Source organism: Girardinichthys multiradiatus, chromosome 21, assembly GCF_021462225.1.
Source record: "Girardinichthys multiradiatus isolate DD_20200921_A chromosome 21, DD_fGirMul_XY1, whole genome shotgun sequence".
Lineage (NCBI taxonomy): Eukaryota > Metazoa > Chordata > Actinopteri > Cyprinodontiformes > Goodeidae > Girardinichthys > Girardinichthys multiradiatus.
This window is the reverse complement of record NC_061813.1, coordinates 24,899,011-24,919,514: the sequence shown is the minus strand read 5'-3', so window position 1 is coordinate 24,919,514 and position 20,504 is coordinate 24,899,011. Positions and strand designations below refer to the sequence as shown.

Sequence of the window (20,504 nt, the reverse complement as noted above, 5' to 3'; positions counted from 1 at the left end):
TAAAATGGAGGTGGACTGAGGACAACGTCTCCAGGCTGGCCAGGCGTCCATGTCCCATCCTGCGGTCTCCTCTGGCACGTTAGATCCTGTTCGTGACGCTAAAATTGTTGTGGAATTTTCTTATCAAAGTGGGTAGAAGTTGACTCATAACAAGAGAAAATCCGGACTTTGTCTTAATAAGTTTTATTCAAAGGCATTCAGCGTTTGAATGACTCTGTCACCAAGCAAGTCAGTTGAAACAGAGCCCCGATCAACATTTACACACAGTATTTATACCAGAACATGACAGTGTTATCTCAACTGCAAAGAGTTTTAGAAATATGGCCCCTAGACCCTCCCCGGGTCAGAGTTAACAAAGTTATTTATGAGGCCACCCATCTACCTTCCCTTGAAATATACACTTCAGGAAGGGTTAACCATGAAACTCTCCAGCATTTGAATTTAGAGTTCATCTGCTAATAAAAACAGAACACTAATCAAACACAGAGGTCAGAGGTGAGAGGTAGATGGAAGGTCACCTGTGAGTGATACAACACAGAAACAAATGAGAGAGGTGAAGGGAATATCAGAGCATTTTAAAAGAATTTTCCATCACACTTGTCTTTATTTTGTTCTCTTTAAATCATTTCAGTTGCATTATTATCTAATTTGCCTTCAGGGTAAGTAATACATTTCTGATTCTGACATTCTTATCATCGTACAAAGCAATAATCCAGAAGTAATATATATTGAGTCAAACTTTATTTTTTTACAATAGAAAAGCAAATTAATCCAAAAAGCAAACAATAACATGGCAACACTTAATAAGTTTAAAGGACAAAACATGTCTTAAGATAAAAACAGCACACACGTTTTTTTGATCCATCAGGGACATCAGAGCATGTTGACGGCTGTTTATCATATGGGTTCATAAAGGCTTCATCACGAGTCAGCAGTCTTTTCAAGGACAAACCTATCATAAACTTAGAGAACATATGCAAAGAATTTTCAGGTACATTTCACAAGGGTCACAGGATAAAGTCCGTGATAAAATAAAGACCTCAAACAAACACATTCAGTCAAGACGTTCATCTAAACATCTTTTTCTGCTTCTCTGCAATCTCCATCGGTGACATGTCGTCAGGGTTTACATCTTTGTAGAGCGGGTTTTTGACTTGCCTCCAGGTGACCAGAAGTATCCGTGTGACAAACAGGAAGCAGGCGACGCCCAACAGTGCAGCTATAGTAGAGAAACAGCGTCAGTCATTATAATACAAATGGCATCTAAACAGGTTGTCCAGATTTTACAGTAGGCTGTGCATAGTGATGTTAAAGAAAATTTAAATAATAAATATAATCATCTGGACCATGCTGTGTCTCAAACTGTATGAGTGGAAATTCATGATGACAACATGTTAAAAATGGTGTTAAAAAAAAAAACCTTTTACATCGCATGAGTGATAACTTGTAAATTCTGAAGAATATCTTGATAAAACACATAAGAAGTTAAGTTTGTAGATCGCCAAAAAACATGTAGGGGGACATAGACAACATGTGGAAGAAGCTACTCTGGTTGGATGAGACCAAACCTGACCTGTTTTTCCAGCACATACAATGCAATGTGACCCTCATGCTTAACAAACTATCTCCACTGTGGAACATGTTGGTGGCAGCATCATGCTGTTGCGATGGATTCAGCAGAGACAGAAACTGTGCACAGAGCTGACAGAAAAATAGATGGAGCTAATAAATGGAGCTAAATACAGGGCAATCCTGGGAGAAAAACCTGTTAGAGCCTTGAGACTGGGGAGGAGGTTCATCTTCTAGCATGACGATGACCCTGAAGATTCAACCAGAGCTACAATATGATGGCTCAGATCCAAGCATATCCATGTGTAATATAATGCATTCAAATTTGCAGTTGTAAAGTGTTCCAACAGCACAAAAGTGTGTTTGAACAAGGCACCGTATACTGCCCTTATTGGAGGAGTGTTGGTTCATTCTTTAGTAAAGTTTTAGGGTTCTACATTGGCTTGGTTTGTTATTAATATGTATGATTTTGAATTATATGGATGTGCTATTTTCATCTTATGTTGACTTGGTCAAGTGCTCCAGCCCAAATCATTACCCAACCACCACTGTGCTTTATACTTGTAATTTGCTGTATGCTGTCAAATATGCACATTTCTTGTCCGAATTTTTATTTCAAAATTTATAATTAACTCTTAATATTTGGTTAGGATCAGATGATTCACTTTTGTTACGTACTAGATCGTAAAACCTTGAAATTGAAAGAGAATAAATGTTCTCTTTACTTTTTCATAAATGCATGTGCTCTTGCAAATAAAACCAAAAGTTATTGCAATACTGTTGACTGAGATTAGCACCCTTTTTCCTTACCAATGAAGATGTTATTGCGAGTGGGATCAGCAGCGTTGTAGTTTTCTGTGAAGACGCCCGTCAGTGCCCAAATCACAACCGGGTAGATGGTGAGAATAAACCTCACATGTTTGTCGAAGACAAAGTTTTCCAAGAAAAACCTGAGAGAGTCAATGAGCCAAGACATTATCTCCATATTTTCATTTTTTGGTAAAATAAAGCAAAGGGTTTCTTTTTGTCTGATTTGAACATACCATGCAACCACAACTGCAGTCAAAAGTGAAAGGGAAATCGTGGCAGCATCTGTGTTGGATACGTTGGCGTCGTACACTAACACAATGGTGAGGTTAACAAGTGATGCTATGGTTGTCCATGTGGCATATATGGATATCCCATTCTGAATCTGCAATACAGTGAAAAAAAGAGATTAATACAGAAGCTGACACAACAGTTGAGCATGTAAAGAGTTGAGCTGAATAACTTACCAACACTCGATGGAGCCACAGGTCTACTTTGTGGTATTTGTTGAGCCAGGCTCCATATTGGCTCAGACCGTAGCAGGAGAAGAATATCACAGCGTAGTTAGTCAGTGCAATTAGGATGAGGAAAGCAAGTGCGGCAGGCATGAACCTTTAAAAACAAAACGGACGATTAGAAGAAAAACAGTGTACTGCACAGACATACAACTGTTTTCTTTTGCCTGTAATTTGTACGTTCTACTGCTTATCTCCTTAACAAAGGTCAGCTGAAAAGATCATGCAGAAATGCAATAGTCTGTCCCCAATGCAGCACTTTCAGTCTTCAAACTCATGGATAAAATATACAAAACTCCCCCTTGAAGAATTTTCAGAAACCTTTGAGGAAGAGGTTAATCACTGGTGTCATGTACAGTACAACTGCAGATATCTGTATGTCAGTCATAGGATGGATGGCTTGCAAGGTGGGATGTCATAACGCCATCAGATAAAAAAAAAAAAAAACGTTTCCAGATTTTTCTTTGTTCTTGTAAATAATACTTTTTTTTTACAAATTCACAAAATAATTTTAATAAAAATACAACCAACAAAAAGAAACTCGAAAGAACAGTTAAAGCTGAATGGGGACAATTGGCTTTAAATGTTTTGTAAAAATGAAATTCTGACTCCTTGCTACTGTTATCTGATCCCTCCAGACAATAATGAAATATCCCCTAAATGCATTTGATGCACCAGTAATGCAGTGTTATTGTTGTTTTTGACACTTTAAATGAGTACAATAAATATGGCATGTAATACTCTCTGAATGTCTGAGGATTCTTTCTCAAAAGAAACTACTTACAAATACTGAATAATAAATCATTCTGATATATAAAAAGATTGCTATCTTACATTCTGTCCCACAGGAACAGCCATGAGACGTTCAGGACCAGATTCAAGCACCAAAACGCATAAAAGCCATACGGTAGGACAGCAGGGCTGCAGTAGACATAACCATAAGCGTTCCTGTGGAGAGCATTTACAAATCACCAAACTCAATATTACTACGCAATGTTTCACTGAAATAAAAAACTCCAATTTGAGTTTTTTTTCCTTACTTTCTGAAGATGCCACAGAAGGTGTACACCATCACCAAAGCCAGAAAGATATAAATGATGGTCCAGATGGTGAAGGTCCAACCTGATGGTGTGAGCTGGATGACAAACTGAGCAGAAATATTGCTGGTGTCGTACAAAAATGGGGCTGTGGGGGACAAACAGAAAACAAGATAAAAGACAAACAATGAAATGACTACTATAGAATTAACCTTTTTCTACTTATATGTTTGGTCTTTTTGCAAGTTGTGTATTATTTGTAATAGCTTTTCTTTGATACCATCTTAGAGGTTGTACTAAAAAAAGTAATTAAAATATTTAATTATATTTTTAATCAAACAAGAGCTGATTCCTATGGCAAGAAACATATATAATCAAATTAATAATTATATTAATTTAAATCTTCATACTAAGACTTACAGCTTCCTGCTGCTGCCAGAGCGGAGAACACCATGGTGATGATGAAGATAATCAGAGCCACCGCCATGGCAATCAGAAGACCAATGTTGTGTTTTGCCATTCTTGATGCTTCAACCTATCTAAGAACACACAATAACTATAAATCCACCAATCTAGAAAATAAGAGAAGAAGAAAGTAGGTGTCACAGCAAACTATCAGCAACCTTATCAAAAACCTACCACTTATTAGCTAAGTCCTCCTGGATGATTGCTCTCCACAGAATGGTGCAAAGTGAGGGTCTTCACTTCATTTTAACAAAAAACCCGTTGTGTAATTGCATGACTTTTATGACGTTGGGATCATGAACACGTGTACGTGTTTGAAACTTACAACACCAGAGTCAACACACACATCTTAGGTAAAAACATAAATGGATAAAAAACACAAGGTACCACCTAAACTGCCTTCTGTTTATGACTCTGTTTAGTAACTCTGAACACATAAAGAGCGAGACTTTGTCCCCTTTACTGTGTTGGATAACATAGTATTTATGACTCATTCATACATTTGTGTAAGCTTTCTAACCCAACCCCTGCATTGCTCCGTTAAGATTGGCCAGTGAGGTATCTTGGTTTTAATTAACCTAATCTCCAAAGTCATAAAATGGTGAGCTGAACAAAAGGCATCATGTTCCTTCTATAGCATGAAAAAAGCTGACAGTATATCTGATAAAAGTGGATTAGATGACTCCAGTTATGTAAAAATGTGTTGGATAAAGTCGTTTTGCCAAAATATCACCAAAAAACAGCAACAAACAGAGTCAGTGCTCCAGCAGTCTTTCAACATCCCTAATACATAAATGTATCTGTAATTTAATGTTTTTGAGTCACAAGTTAGTTCATTTTGAGAAACAATCTGGCAAATCCAGTAAATTGTTAGAAAATTCTGTTTTCACCATATCTGAGCAGGTAATTGCAAGTTTATAAGTGGTAACTAAGATTTTGAATCATTATAACGCCAACACCTGCATATCAGTTTTGATGAACATATTTATTTAGTTATTTATTTGCATGCCTGTTTGTTTACATTGACAATAAAAATATTTTTAATCTGATAATGCCTTTAAATGTTTTTAGTCTTTTTCTCTTTTTTGATGGACATCTGAATACCATAACTGATTATTGCTTTAATGAAGAAAGAAAACAACCGTTTATTGTATAATAATTGTTCTGGTAAATACTGAATGAGTTTATAAACTCATTCACTATTTTTATTGACGTAATATCACATATGGATTCATTTTTCGGTTCCTTGACACCCTTTTCTATCTAATCCAGAACTGGAAAAATTACATAGTTTTAACAAGAACTTTGTTTTTATAATAAAGTTTCGCTTGAACTCAAGCTCTGTCCTTTATTCTCATTTTCCATCTCTGATGTGCCATTTTACCCGTTGCTTCCTCTCCAGTGAACAGTAAAATGATATTTATAATCTAGCTGGGACTTCGGAGCTCAAAAAGGGATGCTTCTTTTCGTTAAAAAGCTAAAGTTCCCTCCTTCATACGTCCTTGTGATGTGCGATGTAGAATAAAGTCTTGTGTTGTGGAGAAACTGGAACTTTTCAAAGACAAAGTTTACAGTGTTACGTGAGTGGATTATTGCAGACACTGCTGCTATGCTGCTATACAGCATGACACCTTCTCATTCAATAGTTTGTCTTTATTTTATTAGTACCTCTGGGAACTAAGACTGATGGAAAATAATTTCAGGTGTCCGCTTCATGAAGCTCGAAGCCAAGAGAATGGAAAGCAGCAATCAAAACAAAGAGGGGGGCACATTTAAATAAAGTAAAATATCAAAATTGTTTTCAGTTATTTCACAATTTTTTGTTTGCTACATAATTCTATATACTTTTTTTGCATAGATTTCATGCCTTCACTATGTATCTGCAACGCAGAAACTAATAAAAATAAAGAAAAGCCGTGATTCAATTTGAAAATTGCATTTATCTTTTAGTTATTTGTTTGCTTGTTTAAATCTACACACAGTCCATCTGGTCTTATGTATTGATACAGCCATTTTTGCTGGTTTGGCATTGAATCTATGCCACTACAGCTCTGGACTATAGTGTTATCTGTACCGATTAAGTGTTTATAAAACAAAGAACTGGTTTTTAATATTTAGCTATAAACATGAGCTCGAGTTTGACCTCTTATGAAACCACGGGACAGGAATTATGAAACTATAAAAGATCATTTATGTAACCCCTCTTTACTCAACCTTTATAGTGAAGATTTTTATACGATGAACGATTAGATAGTAATGTTCCAAACTTTTGCAAACAGTGATAAATAGGTTTGATACGTTTATACACACAAATAAAAAGCATTGATAGAGTCGACTCTTCGGGAAACGGTTTATTTTGTTTTGGTAAAGTCTTTAGAACAAGTGATTGGGGGTTTATGTCACTGTCAGTAAACAAACACAAAATAAACTGTTTGCCACATGAACTGCGTAACTCTGAAAGGTTTTTAATGAACTGTTCTTTAACACCGACAGACTGAAGGCTGCAGATCCAACTGTCTGCACTGGAGGTAAAACTGAACACATGTTCATAAAAATTTTTTGTAATTATGTACAGTTTGGGTGTCATCTGAGTCCATCATCAGTTACCAGAACTTGAACCCCGGCAGCTCTGTCGCCGCATCACTTCGCTTCGCTTTAGGACAGTACCTGCGTGTGTGAGCGTGGTCCCCGCTGGCCCCGCAGATGGGGCAGGTGTAGCTCCACAGGATGGGGCAGGTCACCTTCCCGTCGTCCGATCTGAGTGCGTGGGACCGATACACCCGTGGAGACTCCCCGTTCTGCCTGCAGAAGCGGCAGAAGTCAGCCGAAGTCCCGCCGCCGCAGCTGGTGTCTGACAGACTGCTGCTTCTGCTGCTGGTTGATCTGATCTCTGAGGAGTTTTTCTCTTTCTTCCGAGCGAGTGAAGCCTGGATGTGACGCATCTGCTGGACGGGATCCTCGCCGGGTTCCTCCGTGTCTCCGAGCTCCACCGGTCGCCGGTCGCCCAGAAGGATCCTGCTCAGGTCCATATAGTCGTGCCACATATCGAAGCTCTGAAAGTCCACTCTTGTTTGCGTGGCGTTCATTTTTGGACAATGTGATTATTTGGGTTTGAGTTAGATCGCATCATGACATATTTATAGCCTTCTCGCTTCAGACTGCAACAATGTTTACTACGATGGGTGGCAGGTGTTTAATTATGCACTTTGATGGGCCACTTACCTGAAACTAATCTTTTGAAGGGAGGCGACTTTTTTGTTTCCATGTGTCACAAGATGTAAGATACTTTATCAAATGACTTATAGCAAATAGTATTTCCAAACATTGCAGACTGCACATGTTTTGTTTTGAAGGCGAAAGGTCAAACAAAGGTCATCAGCCCACATTGCAAATCGCTGCTCTTTTGTCACAGTTATCTTTGACAGAGAGAAAACGAGAAGAACAATTAGGGTTTATCCAGAAATATTAGTATTATTTATTTTCGTAGTATTACCTGTGTAAGAATGATTGAGCCTTTATCATTGCCTTTGTTTACATTCTAAAAAGGATGTGTGAAAAAAAGGAGTGTCGAAAAGGTAAACGCAGGTGGCGAAAGACTGGACTCCAGGTTCACTATATTATCTATAAAGAGAGACTATACAGATATAACCTGCAACTGAAAAATGCGAGGGAATCTTTCTTTTCTGAGATCATCAGCAAAAACATTAACAATGCTCGTGCATTATTTGCCACGGTCGACAGGTTAACAAACCCTCCTGTAACTGTAGCATCTCAGCTCCACTCTACCAGGGCCTGCAATGAATTTGTTAAATTCTTTACTGAAAAAACCCAAAAGATCAGAGGGGCAGTCAGCATATCCACATCAACTCCAGTACCAAGAACAGATTTTGACAAAATTTCCCAATTTCACCAAATAAACTACAAAAACTTAGAAGAAATCGTACACCAACTAAGCTCTTCTTCCTGCTGTCTCGATCTTTTACCCATAGCTTTCCTTAAGAAAGCTTTGCCTGTAATAACATCTGGTTTAACACAAATAATAAACGCTTCCCTTTTGTCAGGTGTTTTCCCCCAGGCCCTGAAAACAGCAATTATCAGACCTCTATTGAAAAAGAGCAACTTGGACAAGCTGCTACTGCAGAACTACAGGCCTATATCAAACCTCCCCTTCATCAGTAAGATTATTGAAAAAGCTGTGTTTCAACAGTTAAACAACTTCCTAACAATGACCAACCGCTTCGATGTCTTCCAGTCAGGCTTCCTGCTCACCACAGTACAGAGACTGCTCTTGTCAAGGTGTTCAATGACATCCGTATAAATGCAGACTGTGGAAGAACCACAGTGCTGGTATAATTGGACCTTAGTGCAGCATTCGACACAGTTGATCACTCCATTTTATTAGAGCACCTGGAAAATTGGGTCGGCCTTTCTGGTACAGCAGTCAACTGGTTTAAATCCTACTTGAAGGACAGGGACTTTTTTGTGTCAGTAGGTAACTTTACATCAGAGAGCACAAAAATCACATGTGGCGTTCCCCAAGGATCCATCTTAGGGCCCCCCCTATTCAATATCTACATGCTCCCCCTAAATCAGATTTTAATAAACAACAACGTAAGTTATCATAACTATGCAGACGACACACAGCTATATGTTACGATGTCACCAGGTGACTATGAACCCATTCAAGCGCTGGGTAAATGCTTAGAAGAAATCAATGCATGGATGGGCCTAAATTTTCTTCAGCTGAATCAAAATAAAACTGAAGTAATAATCTTTGGAACGTAGGAAGAGTGTTTAAAAGTTAGCACACAGCTTCAGTTAATACAGCTAGAAACCACCAATCAGGCTCGAAACCTGGGTGTAGTGATGGACTCTGACCTGAACCTTCAGAGGCACATAAAGGTAGTAACTATGTCGGCCTTCTATCACCTAAAGAACATCTCCAGGATTAAAGGACTAATGTCTCAACAGGACCTTGAAAAACTAATTCATGGGTTCATCTTTAGTAGAATTGATTACTGCAACGGTGTCTTCACAGGTCTGCCTAAAAAGTCGATCAGACAGCTGTAGTTGATCCAGAACGCTGCTGCCCGCGTCCTCACTAGAACAAAGAAAGTGGAGCACATCAGCCCGGTTCTAAAGTCCTTACACTGGCTCCCTGTAGCTCAGAGAATAGACTTTAAAATACTTCTGTTAATCTATAAATCACTGAATGGCTTAGCACCAAAATACATTACAGACTTGTTGTCAGTGTATCAACCAGCCAGACCTCTCAGGTCTTCTGGCTCAAATCTTCTCTGCATACCCAGAACCAGAACTAAACATGGAGAAGCAGCTTTTAGTTCTTATGCTCCACTAATCTGGAATAAACTCCCAGAAAACTGTAAAAGCGCCGAAACCCTAAGTTGCTTTAAATCAAGATGAAAAACCTAATTGTATAGAGTGGCCTTTGACTGTGCCATCTAAACATTATTAGTTACGTTTTCAGTCCAATTTTCCTTTCATTTTCTTATCCATCATTCTATTCTCTTTGTTTTATTATATGTTTATTTATTTATTTTTTAAATTACCTCTGTTGTTTGATTTTCTGTATCATTGTAATGTTTTTCCTTATGTACAGCGCCTTGAGTGCCTTGTTGCTGAAAAGCGCTGTATAAATAAACTTGACTTGACTTAAAATTAGCTTTGAAACATTTTTTAAATAAATTGTCAAATAGATTCATGCTTAACGGTGTTATTACCACACACAAATATGGTTTAAAAATAAATAGAAGCCACTACAATGTCCTGAATAGGATATAAAGCAGAATGTGTGTGCGTGTTGTTTTTTGGCGTGTGGCAGGGCCATAAAATGGTCATCGGCGCCAAATTGTCTCGTCTAGTCCACTTCAAAGTGGTTTAACATTAGAAAGTGACACCTGCATTGTCAGGCATCACGTTAATAAAAGCTGTCAGAGGGCGGGACGGTGAGGGCAAAATGCCTTGAAGCCAAAAGCATGCTTTAAATGTCTGAACAACCTAATTATCAGTAAAAGATTAAAAGAGCAACGTTACTATGCCATGAGGTGGAAACTCTGAGACCACCTGAAACATTTTTATTTATAAAGGCGGACAGTTTCTTTGTTTACAAAGTAAAAGCGCCATGTGGGCGGAGCTACTTCGGGTAAAAGAAGTCTCAGTTTCACGCATGCGTATTGATTGACATACCGGCGACGGCTGTTCAACGGTGGCCTAACAAATACAGGGATTACGAGCCCAATCTGACAGGTCAGAATGTTACAGATATCAAATTTTTTGAGCTTTCTGATGGTTCCCACTACGTAATTTAGCGTACATTTTATAATTCCAATCAGACGGGGTTGGGAACATTAAGCTGTACATGGTGCTGAGGTGGGTTTCGTGCTGAGCTAACGTCCAGTTAGCAGCTGTTCGACTGTTAGCTTCGGATGATGAATGCGGCCAACACTGGCTGTGACATAACCAACCTGACCGATTCGGGCTCTATTCTGCTTCTAATCCATGCTTTTTCATATATATGAATGTGTAAAAGACAGACTTACAACACCAAATTAAGTTTGGTTTGCTGGTAGTTAGGCTGTGTAAAGCCAAAGAAAGCTAACCCTGCTAGCAATGTATATTGAAATGTCAGTTGTTAGGCAATGTTTGTTTAGGGGAATGATCTACTTATTAGCTGTTTAAGATTAAAAGCAGGCTGAGGCTGCGGTGTTGATAAGGAGTCTTCCGCTAAGACTTGACAGTTGTCACATTAGGCCCTCTGGGTCACATGTAAATAAATACTAGGATGCAGGTATGTATTTATGAAGGGTTCTATTTCATCTCTAAAGATACACAAAAGGCTCCAAATCAAATTGGATTAAAACCATAAAGCTTTTTATTGCCAAACATACATGCATAAATTACAGGTTTGCCTCCAATAGTGCAACCTCTGGTGCTTACACGTGTTTTATAATGCTTTTAACAACAACTGAAAGCAAAGAAATATAGCATTAGCAATGGAAAGGCTGCTGGCTAGGACATAGAAGAGGTGTCACAGTAGTGCTGCAGAAGATTGCTTAAATGCCATATTGCTCAAAATTATTCTTACCCCTTGAATTTGGCTTAAAGGAAGACTTTAGTGTGCCACCAGAAATAGTCCTAACTTGATAGAGATCTGATAGAGAGTCTGTGGAGTGAGCTAAAGACTTGGGTGATGGTAAAGGGGGCCTTCCAGTTTCAAAGACTCAGAGCTCATCGCAAAAGCTGAAGGGCCCCTTTTTTTCCTCAAAAGTGATACTCTTTGTACATTTTCTAAATATTTTTAAGAGATGGTTGTGTAATTTATAATGAAAGACAAAAGTCTTGGTTAAATAAAAATAACTTGTAATCTAAATACCCCAGAAGTTTGACTTATTTTGAGCTATGTGTACAGTTTAAATAAATATTAGCAGTCAAGCTAAGTCAGCGTCCTGAAACGTAAATGGTTTACAATGTCACATACAAAAAATTACAAGATGTTATTTGTGCAGGATGGATTCGGGTTTTTGGTTTGCCCATTTTGTAACCACACGTTGCCGTTTCCTTTCAATTTTCTACTGTAAAGAAACCATTTTGTAACAATGTGCTTAAACCATATCATATCAGTTTAGATTTCACTGGAGTGAACGGAAGTATTTTTGTTGAATTATGGAGAGAAAAACTTCTAAAAATGCTCAAAACTCAGTTAAAGCCCAATTATTTTCTGAAAGATGCATTACACCCTGTTTGTATTTATCCTGGTTCTAAACCCAGTTTGGGCCAGATGACTGTTATGAAATAAGCACACCCCTGCAAGTAAATATATATTATTACTCACTACATTATTTCCTTAAAGTACACTAAGAGTAGGAAATAGAAAATTACTCTAATGTCTTGGTAGTCAAATCAGTTAAATCAGTTCTCAGTGGCTGGAAACTGATGAATGTTGGGTATGAAGTGTTATGTAGCTGGCAGCCCCATTTCATACTCAAGGTACGAAGGGGCGAGATGACCAGAATACATGTATAGGGATACTACATAGCAGTGGAAACGGCTTGGAAAATCCTATCCAAGCTTGTGCTAATAATAGATACTTGTTTTTTTTTTTTGTCAGGCTTCACCATGAGTCAGGGTAAGGACAATGCAAGACTCAAGAGCTACAAGAACAAGTCTCTCAACACAGATGAGATGAGAAGGAGGAGGGAAGAGGAAGGTCTGCAGCTCCGCAAGCAGAAGAAGGATGAACAAGTAAGTGATTTATTTTGCGGCATCAAAACTGAATTAACACAGCTGATATACAGAACTTACTTTGCTGATAGCATTTATACTTGTTGAACTTTTTCATGTTGCGACCACAAACTTCAGTGTATTTTATTGGGAATTTATGGAATGGATAGAACTGCAGAATATGTTGAAGCCACAATATCAGTGTGTGCAAAATTGTAAGGGACTGATGCAACACTGGATATTCAATTTCACTGGATATTAACTCTCTTTTTATGCCACCTATATGCAATATGTAAAGAAAACGGTTCTTGGTTTTCAAAAATTTTGCATTTCTATTCAGCACCTGTCCTCTGATACCTCTAAATAAAATCCAGTGTAATCATTTCCCTTCGGAAGTCACCAAATTATTAAACATCTATATGTAATCTGATTCAGTATGACTGGAGCTGTTCTGTGAAGGCCTTTGAGTTTTGTTAGAGAACATTAGTGAACAAACAAGAAGTTTCACCCTGCACAGCACTGTGTGCATCTTCATAATTACGTAACATCGAGGTGATCGATTCAAAAACCGTATTTCTGCATTCTAATTCTATTACAGCTTTTTAAAAGAAGAAATGTTGCCACTGTGGAGGAGGATGGCGTCCTGGAGGACGATGGAATGGCGGACAGTGGCTACCTGGAATCACAGGCCAACAACCTGGACCCACTCATGGTGAGAAAACATTTATATAAGGATCCTGCTTCTCTGTAAATTAAAAAATAAACCTTGGATCAAATCAGCCATAAACAAATTGTGTTGCAGGGTGGAGTCATCTCTGAAGACATGATTCAGATGATCTTCTCCAGCTCTCCAGAGCAGCAGCTAATAGGCACCCAGCGCTTTAGGAAACTTCTTTCTAAAGGTACAGTCCTCCTAGCTGTAAGTTTTACTCTTGGACGCTTCACTCTTGTGGTCATGGCAGTGGACTTCATTCTTAAGATCACACACCATGTTCTGTTTGTGTTGGATGATCACCATATTGTTTCAATACCGTGATCTGAACCTATGAAATATACCGTAAATTTCGGACTATAAGCCGCTACTTTTTTCCCACACTTTGAACACTGCGGCCTCTACAACGGTGCGGCTAATGCATGTTTTTTTTTTTTTTTCATGCCGCCAAAAACATTTTGCCTGGTAACAGTAGACCAATGAACTTGTGCGATAAATCAAGAGCACTTGCACAATTCAATTATCGGTATTGTAAATCAGACATTTATATTCACCCTCATCAACATGGAAAATCCCCAACGGGTTTCGAAAGGCTGGACTGCCGCGTGATTAAGGGGACGCTCAAGTGAGAGCGTCAACTAAGAAGCTGAAGTGAGTGACGAGATCCTGAGGCTGTTCAATTCGGACACTGAAGAACAGGACTTTGATGGTTTCAGTGCGCAGGAAGATGAAGATGAAGAAGGCGATCAATGACTTTTGACCTGGGAGGCTGCAGTGTATATCAGTTAGGAGATATTGGAATGTTGTTCGTGCTCTGTTCAGTGAAAAAGCATAAGCAACGAAATTTGTGTGTTACTGATAACGTACGTATATTTAAAGGTAGCCGTGTTACAGGCACTGTTTGAGAAAAAGCATTTGCAATATGCATTTGTTTATATTACCATATGGATTAAATTAAAACTTTAAAAAAATCCTCACGTGTAATGTCTTTCTGTGTAAATATCTCATATTACAACGTGGGACACCCACGGCTTAACATCCGGTGCGGCTTGTACAAGTACAAAATTGATTTTCTTTCTAAAATTAGAGCTTGCGGCTTTTAATCAGGTGCGCTCTGTAGTCCGGAATTTACGGTAGATATTGTTTGAAATACATGTATGTTGAAAATCAGCCATTATCAACAATTCTACTTCCTACCTGTCATTCTATGACAATAAAGATAAAACTACCGATGGTAAACATTTAATTTAATTGTATTTCCTTGTTCCACTGTATGTGTCACACAGAACCAAACCCACCAATTGATGAAGTTATTGCTACTCCAGGGGTGGTGGAGCATTTCGTTAAATTTCTGAAGAGGAGAGAAAACTGCACCCTGCAGGTACTTCTGCCTACCAGTTCGGCTCAACAGTGCAAGTGTGGAAAATAAGTTAAGGAGGCCGCTCTAAGGTTCCTACGCAGTGTGGAAAAATGTAGAATTGAATGTTTTTGATGTATGTATAACTATGGAGAAAAGAAAATAGAAAATACTTTATTTTCTTTATTTTTAGACTTTATTCCCAAATTAATCGTCATGAAGTTCTGTCCATTCATCAGTTTATTATTCCTGCCTTCCTTTCTTCCTACAATCCTTCCTGTGTTAATTTCCGTGTTTTTTTTTTTTTAGGTTCCACGTTAAAAGTTACCACTGTAGAAATGTCTGCCATACAGTAATTGTTAACTTTTGCACTTAAATAAAACAAAATGGGAAGAATGACACTTATAACTCTTGACATTTTTGTCTAGTAAGTTATGGAATATTGAAGCCAGAAATGTGTAGGAATCTTGTATCGAGCCTCCTGTCCTGTCTAAATGGGTTACACAAACCTAATATTACCATACACATTTCATGATTTCTGTTTTGATTTAGTTCGAGGCTGCATGGGTCTTGACCAACATTGCTTCAGGTACATCCCATCAAACACGTGTTGTAATCCAGGCAGGGGCCGTGCCAATATTCATAGAGATGCTCGGCTCGGACTTTGAGGACGTACAGGAACAGGTAGGAAAGATTTACTGACGTTTCTTATTACCACTGGCTTCTCCGGCAATGTTCTTTTCAGTTAAATATATCCATTAGCCTGGTAAAAACATACATTTCTATTTTGTTTTCTGTCTAACTTGAATTACTGTTTTCCCCCTCAGGCAGTATGGGCCTTGGGAAACATTGCAGGCGACAGCACAGAATGCAGAGACTTTGTCATAGATTGTAACATTCTGCCCTCTCTGCTGCAGTAAGTAGCTTCTCAGTGTTACATTTTCAACTTTTAGACCCTACTGATAAAATAAAACTGCAAGTTTGATCTGTAAAATTCCACTCGCAGATTATTGGCCAAACAAAATCGTCTCACCATGATGAGGAATGCGGTGTGGGCGCTATCAAACCTGTGCAGAGGAAAGAACCCACCTCCAGACTTTGCTAAGGTAATTTGCCAGGATAAACTATCACTATGGCAACTGCCCACATCTCACTTTGCTGAAGTACAGAATAGCTCGTCATTCAAGGTCACAGGCTTGTTGTCTCAAATCTCAAAGGTATTTTTCTAACTGAACTTAAACACCGTGTCATCTCCCAGGTGTCCCCGTGTCTCAGTGTGCTTTCCTGGCTGCTGTTTGTTAATGACACAGACATCCTAGCTGATGCATGCTGGGCGCTGTCCTACCTTTCTGATGGCCCCAATGACAAGATCCAGGCTGTTATTGACTCAGGAGTCTGTCGGAGGCTAGTCGAACTGCTGATGTAAGCCATTAAACATGTACACTGAAATATGTCTTTTTTATGGGCTATAAGCAAACAACCAGATTTGCATAGTTTTGATAATTTACTAAAATGGTCACAGAATGTCGACTGTGCACTGGTCATCTCTTCTGTTCTGAGTGTTTTGTTACAAATACAAGTGCATCCTAGTAAATTAAAGAGAGAGGAGTATATATATATATATATATATATCTATCTATATATATATATATATATATATATAGATAGATATTTTTTCTGATAAAACCCAAAAGTCCAGTTTTTTAGAAAATTGTGCAAGATTTTTAATACAGAAATGTTACGTTATGGCGCTCTATCTTGGGCAAGACAACAAACCTGAGTGATGTACGAATACATATTAATAGAAAGTTGGGTGGAAGGAAAGACTGTGGTAGAAACAGGTGTGCAAGCTACAGGGAAAAGCAAAATGTCGAGAAGATTGTGAAGCAAAGGCCTTTTAAGAGTTTTGAGAAATTCACAAGGTGTGGACAGTGGCTGGGATCAGAGCTTCAAGGGCCACCACACAGATGTGTCCAGGGCGTAGTGTTAAGCCACACCTGAACCAGATACAATGTCAGAAGTGTCTTATCTGGATGTGGAGAAAAAGTACTGGACTGTTGCTTCGTGGTCCACCATCCTCTTTTCAGATCAAAGTAAATTTTGCATTTCATGTGCAAATCAATATCGTAGAGTTCTGAGAAGAAGAGTGAACAGGTAAAAAATCAAGTTGCTTGAGGTCCACTATTATGTTTCCTAAATTAGTGATAATTTGGGCAGCTATGTCATCCCTGGGAGCTGTTCCTCTATGTTTTCATCAAGGCCAAAGGCAGCACTTCTGTCCACCAGGAAGTTTTAGAGAATTTCATGCTTTATGAAAAGGCTGTTTTCATTTTCTAGCAGGACTTTGGCACCTGCTCACAATGCCAAAAGTACTAAACCCTGCTTTAATGACCATGGTATCACCAGGCTTGATTCGCGAGCAAACTCGCCTAACCTGAACCCCACAGAGAAACGTTGGATTATTCTTAATAGGCAGATTAGATTAATCAATGCAGACAGGCTGAGGGCCACTATTAAAGCAACCTGGGCTTTCTGAGGCCACAGCCTGATCTGTTACAAAATAAATTAACTTTTTAATGATATTATAGTTTATGAAGATGTACCTTTTTTATTTTTTTCAGGCACGCTGATTATAAGGTGGTGTCTCCTGCATTGAGAGCCGTTGGAAACATAGTCACTGGAGATGATCTGCAGACACAAGTAATGGCAGCCTCTACTCCATCTGAGTATTAATGTCTGAGCTGCAGGACTTTGAGTGTTCTGACTATTGTCACTTATTTCAGGTGATTCTGAACTGTTCAGCGCTGCAGTCTTTACTTCACCTTCTGAGCAGCCCCAAGGAGTCTATTAAGAAGGAAGCTTGTTGGACCATCTCCAACATCACTGCAGGGAATCGAGCACAAATACAGGTGTGTTGACATGGCATTTTAAGTTTGAAATTGTAGTACTTTCAGAAGAGCTAATGAGTTCCTTGTTCACAGATGGTGATAGATGCAGACCTTATGCCTCCTCTCATCAGTATTCTGCAAGTAGCGGAGTTTCGCACAAGGAAGGAGGCAGCGTGGGCTATTACCAACGCCACCTCCGGGGGCTCTGCAGAGCAAATTAGGTGAAAATTATTAGATTATTATTATTAACAACTTTATGTCTGCAATTTTACTTATTTTCACATAGGTTTATCACATAAAATAAAGTGTCCTTTAAGGCAGTGAACTTTTTATTTTAGATGGATTTAACATCTATAAAAGCCTACATGTAGCACACAGGGAATAGAAAATAAACTATTTGTCTTTATTATGTTTAATGAATCTCCTTTTAAATAAATGTCCTAAGATTCCATGTATGTTTAAAGTGTACAAGTTAAGTGTTTTTGACAGAAGCTTTGCATCCATTGTTGTTCAAAGACAACCTCTTTATTTTGGTGATGCGATAAGTCAAATTATACTGTCTGTGCCGCCCCCTGTAGGCATCTAGTGGAACTTGGCTGTATAAAACCTTTGTGCGACCTGCTCACGGTGATGGATTCCAAAATAGTCCAAGTGGCTCTAAATGGTCTAGAAAACATCCTGCGACTGGGAGAGCTGGAGGCCAAGAGGGGAGGAGGCATTAACCCATACTGTGCTCTCATCGAAGAAGCCTACGGTTAGTCCATCTATTTTTTTCTATTGGTCCATTGTAAATGAAAAATCAGTCCGGAGCTTTGAAAAGAAAATGTTATGTTTCCCTGGTAAAATAAAGACAACTATTTTCAGCTCTAATGTCCTCTGTTCCCTCTCAGGCTTGGACAAACTGGAGTTCCTGCAGGGCCACGAGAACCAGGAAATCTACCAGAAAGCCTTCGACCTGATCGAGCGCTACTTCAACACTGAAGACGAAGACCAATCGCTGGCTCCGGCCGTCGACCTGCAGCAGCAGCAGTTCCTCTTCCAGCAATGCGAGGCTCCGATGGAGGGCTTCCAGCTATAATGCTAAAATTCTCCCAAGCTCCAGCTTCATCTTCACCTACGCTCACGTCTCTCAGTCTCTGCCCACAAAGATCCAGGGTGACAAACAGCCCTCCTCCCCTTTCCCAGAAAGATGGGTTTAATCATTACCTTGATTATTATACTACTATGTAACATTACAGGAGCACGTTTGTGCATACATCCGACATGGGTCAGATCCGAAGTCTTGTCAGCCAGGTCATAGTTTCACATTTTTCTGTTTTTATGCCAACTTTTGCACCTGACCAGAGCTTCAGGATCTCCAGTCAGACCATTCTCATATTTTTGGTCTTCCTCCTCGCCTCGTCAGAAAGAGGAACGTCCTTCTCCTTGTTCCCATAGGATTGGCAAGCACTCTCTCAGTAAATGGGAGAATCTGGACTGCCCTGCTTGTCTGAAGCATTAATAACTTGGAAGATGGACCAATGTTGATCTGGTTCCACACTCCACTTAATTTCTCCTCCTACACACAAAGAAAGATGTAACCTAAACACTGGACTGACCTCAAGACATTGACCCCCATGTTTGACTGCGTCACTCGGACTGACTGCCAAGAGAGGCATTTAACTGAAAAAATGGAGAATTCATTTCCTCATCTTGTCAGAAACCACATAGACTAATTAGAAAGATGACGTTGTAGCTTTGCGGTGGATTGCTTGCATTCCCACCCGGATCTCATATCATTCCTTCTTACCAGTATTGGAACTTTCCCACATGCACTGGCTCCGCCGTCAAGAGTTTAAACTGCCGTGTCCTGATTTTAAAACCCATGGAACCACGGGAATCGGAATCTTCCCTCGCACTGAGACAATTGGACTTGGATGAAACAAAACAGACTATATAACCCTGGATTCTGTCCAGCAGCTAACCAGCGGTATTTTCCTATTTTTATTTTTTTTTGTTCCATTTATTAAATGATCATTTCCTTTCATTTGCAGCACTTTAGTTCTGGACTGATGCCTGTTCATCGACGGTAGGTATGTTTGCTATTTAAGATGGTTGATGATATGGCTCTTCCCTCCTCAGGAAGCGAGATGTATAGAGACCAGGCCCCCATTCCTGGTTTGACAAAGATTACACTGTTTACCCTTCTAACTAAGGGGAACTCAAGCAGATAGTGGACTGAAACTGCAAACTCTTGTCAAAATCAGAGGATTACGTTGTCTCAGCTAAGCTGAAAAAACTCTGCATTTGGTAAATTTGCTGTTTTAATCTGTGAGCAGTCCAACATTAATCCAGGTAAAGGTTTCTTGATTGATTATGCCAAAATCAAGACATGTATCATCCTGAAGATGTATGGTTGGACTCTTTTTTTTTTTTTTTCTTCAATTGGGAGTTAGCATCTTTAGTTGATGGTGCCATAATCCCTAATATATGGATGTCCTTCCATAAAGTTTCAAGAAGGAAAAAAAAAATCCAGATTAAACTTGAAAATCCTGGTGATCATCATAGTTAGCCTAACTGAATGTTTGTTTACCAAGTACTCTTCTCATGTTGCTTAATTTAGTCAAAAATCTCTGCGAGAGATGACCAGCTCTTCGTGTTCATTACTGTTTGTTTTTGTGCATCTATTCTGTTCTGCCATTTGCATAAAAGTCATTTCAGAAACTCGGTGGATTAGTTCTATTGTTGCACGTGATCGCTGGGTGTTTCGCCGAGGTATGAAAGGTGATTTTAGTTTTTGTTCAGTAATTTTTTCCACAAATACATGTTTGAAATTATAACAGTGCCATTTATTACACCATGTTGATTCTTTTCAAATGGTATGAATTCATAAACTCATGCTCAAAGTATGAGTAAAACCCGCCAGTAAGTTAT

The 20,504-nt window shown here is 38.9% G+C and overlaps 3 protein-coding genes across 5 annotated transcripts; 1 reads left to right on the top strand and 2 right to left on the bottom strand.

The window, feature by feature from the left end:
• Positions 1 to 724: 724 nt before the first annotated feature.
• On the bottom strand, positions 725 to 7,199 carry LOC124858256. Of its 3 annotated transcripts, none has more exons than XM_047350202.1 (8): positions 7,061 to 7,199; positions 4,349 to 4,500; positions 3,932 to 4,076; positions 3,726 to 3,839; positions 2,844 to 2,988; positions 2,613 to 2,761; positions 2,380 to 2,519; positions 725 to 1,219 (listed from the first exon to the last, which is right to left on the bottom strand). In XM_047350202.1, exons 2-8 carry the CDS (start codon positions 4,446 to 4,448, stop codon positions 1,068 to 1,070), a joined length of 945 nt encoding a protein of 314 aa, XP_047206158.1. In that variant the 5' UTR covers positions 4,449 to 4,500; positions 7,061 to 7,199; the 3' UTR covers positions 725 to 1,067. The 3 variants fall into 3 exon arrangements, with proteins under 3 accessions (XP_047206158.1, XP_047206159.1, XP_047206160.1); XM_047350203.1 differs by having other exon boundaries at positions 4,349 to 4,467; XM_047350204.1 differs by lacking the exon at positions 7,061 to 7,199 and adding an exon at positions 4,568 to 5,018 and having other exon boundaries at positions 4,349 to 4,467.
• LOC124858257 (nanos homolog 2-like) lies at positions 6,168 to 7,903 on the bottom strand. Its single transcript, XM_047350205.1, has one exon. The coding sequence runs from the start codon at positions 7,477 to 7,479 to the stop codon at positions 6,997 to 6,999; it is 483 nt and encodes a 160-aa protein (XP_047206161.1). The 5' UTR covers positions 7,480 to 7,903; the 3' UTR covers positions 6,168 to 6,996.
• Positions 7,904 to 10,572: 2,669 nt separating this feature from the next.
• On the top strand, positions 10,573 to 20,427 carry kpna1 (karyopherin alpha 1 (importin alpha 5)). Its single transcript, XM_047349774.1, has 14 exons — positions 10,573 to 10,660; positions 12,522 to 12,655; positions 13,233 to 13,346; positions 13,437 to 13,536; positions 14,633 to 14,727; positions 15,256 to 15,387; positions 15,531 to 15,619; positions 15,710 to 15,809; positions 15,962 to 16,125; positions 17,325 to 17,403; positions 17,487 to 17,612; positions 17,685 to 17,812; positions 18,170 to 18,345; positions 18,482 to 20,427. The coding sequence occupies exons 2-14, from the start codon at positions 12,530 to 12,532 to the stop codon at positions 18,667 to 18,669; spliced, it is 1,617 nt and encodes a 538-aa protein (XP_047205730.1). The 5' UTR covers positions 10,573 to 10,660; positions 12,522 to 12,529; the 3' UTR covers positions 18,670 to 20,427.
• The last annotated feature ends 77 nt before the right edge of the window (positions 20,428 to 20,504 follow it).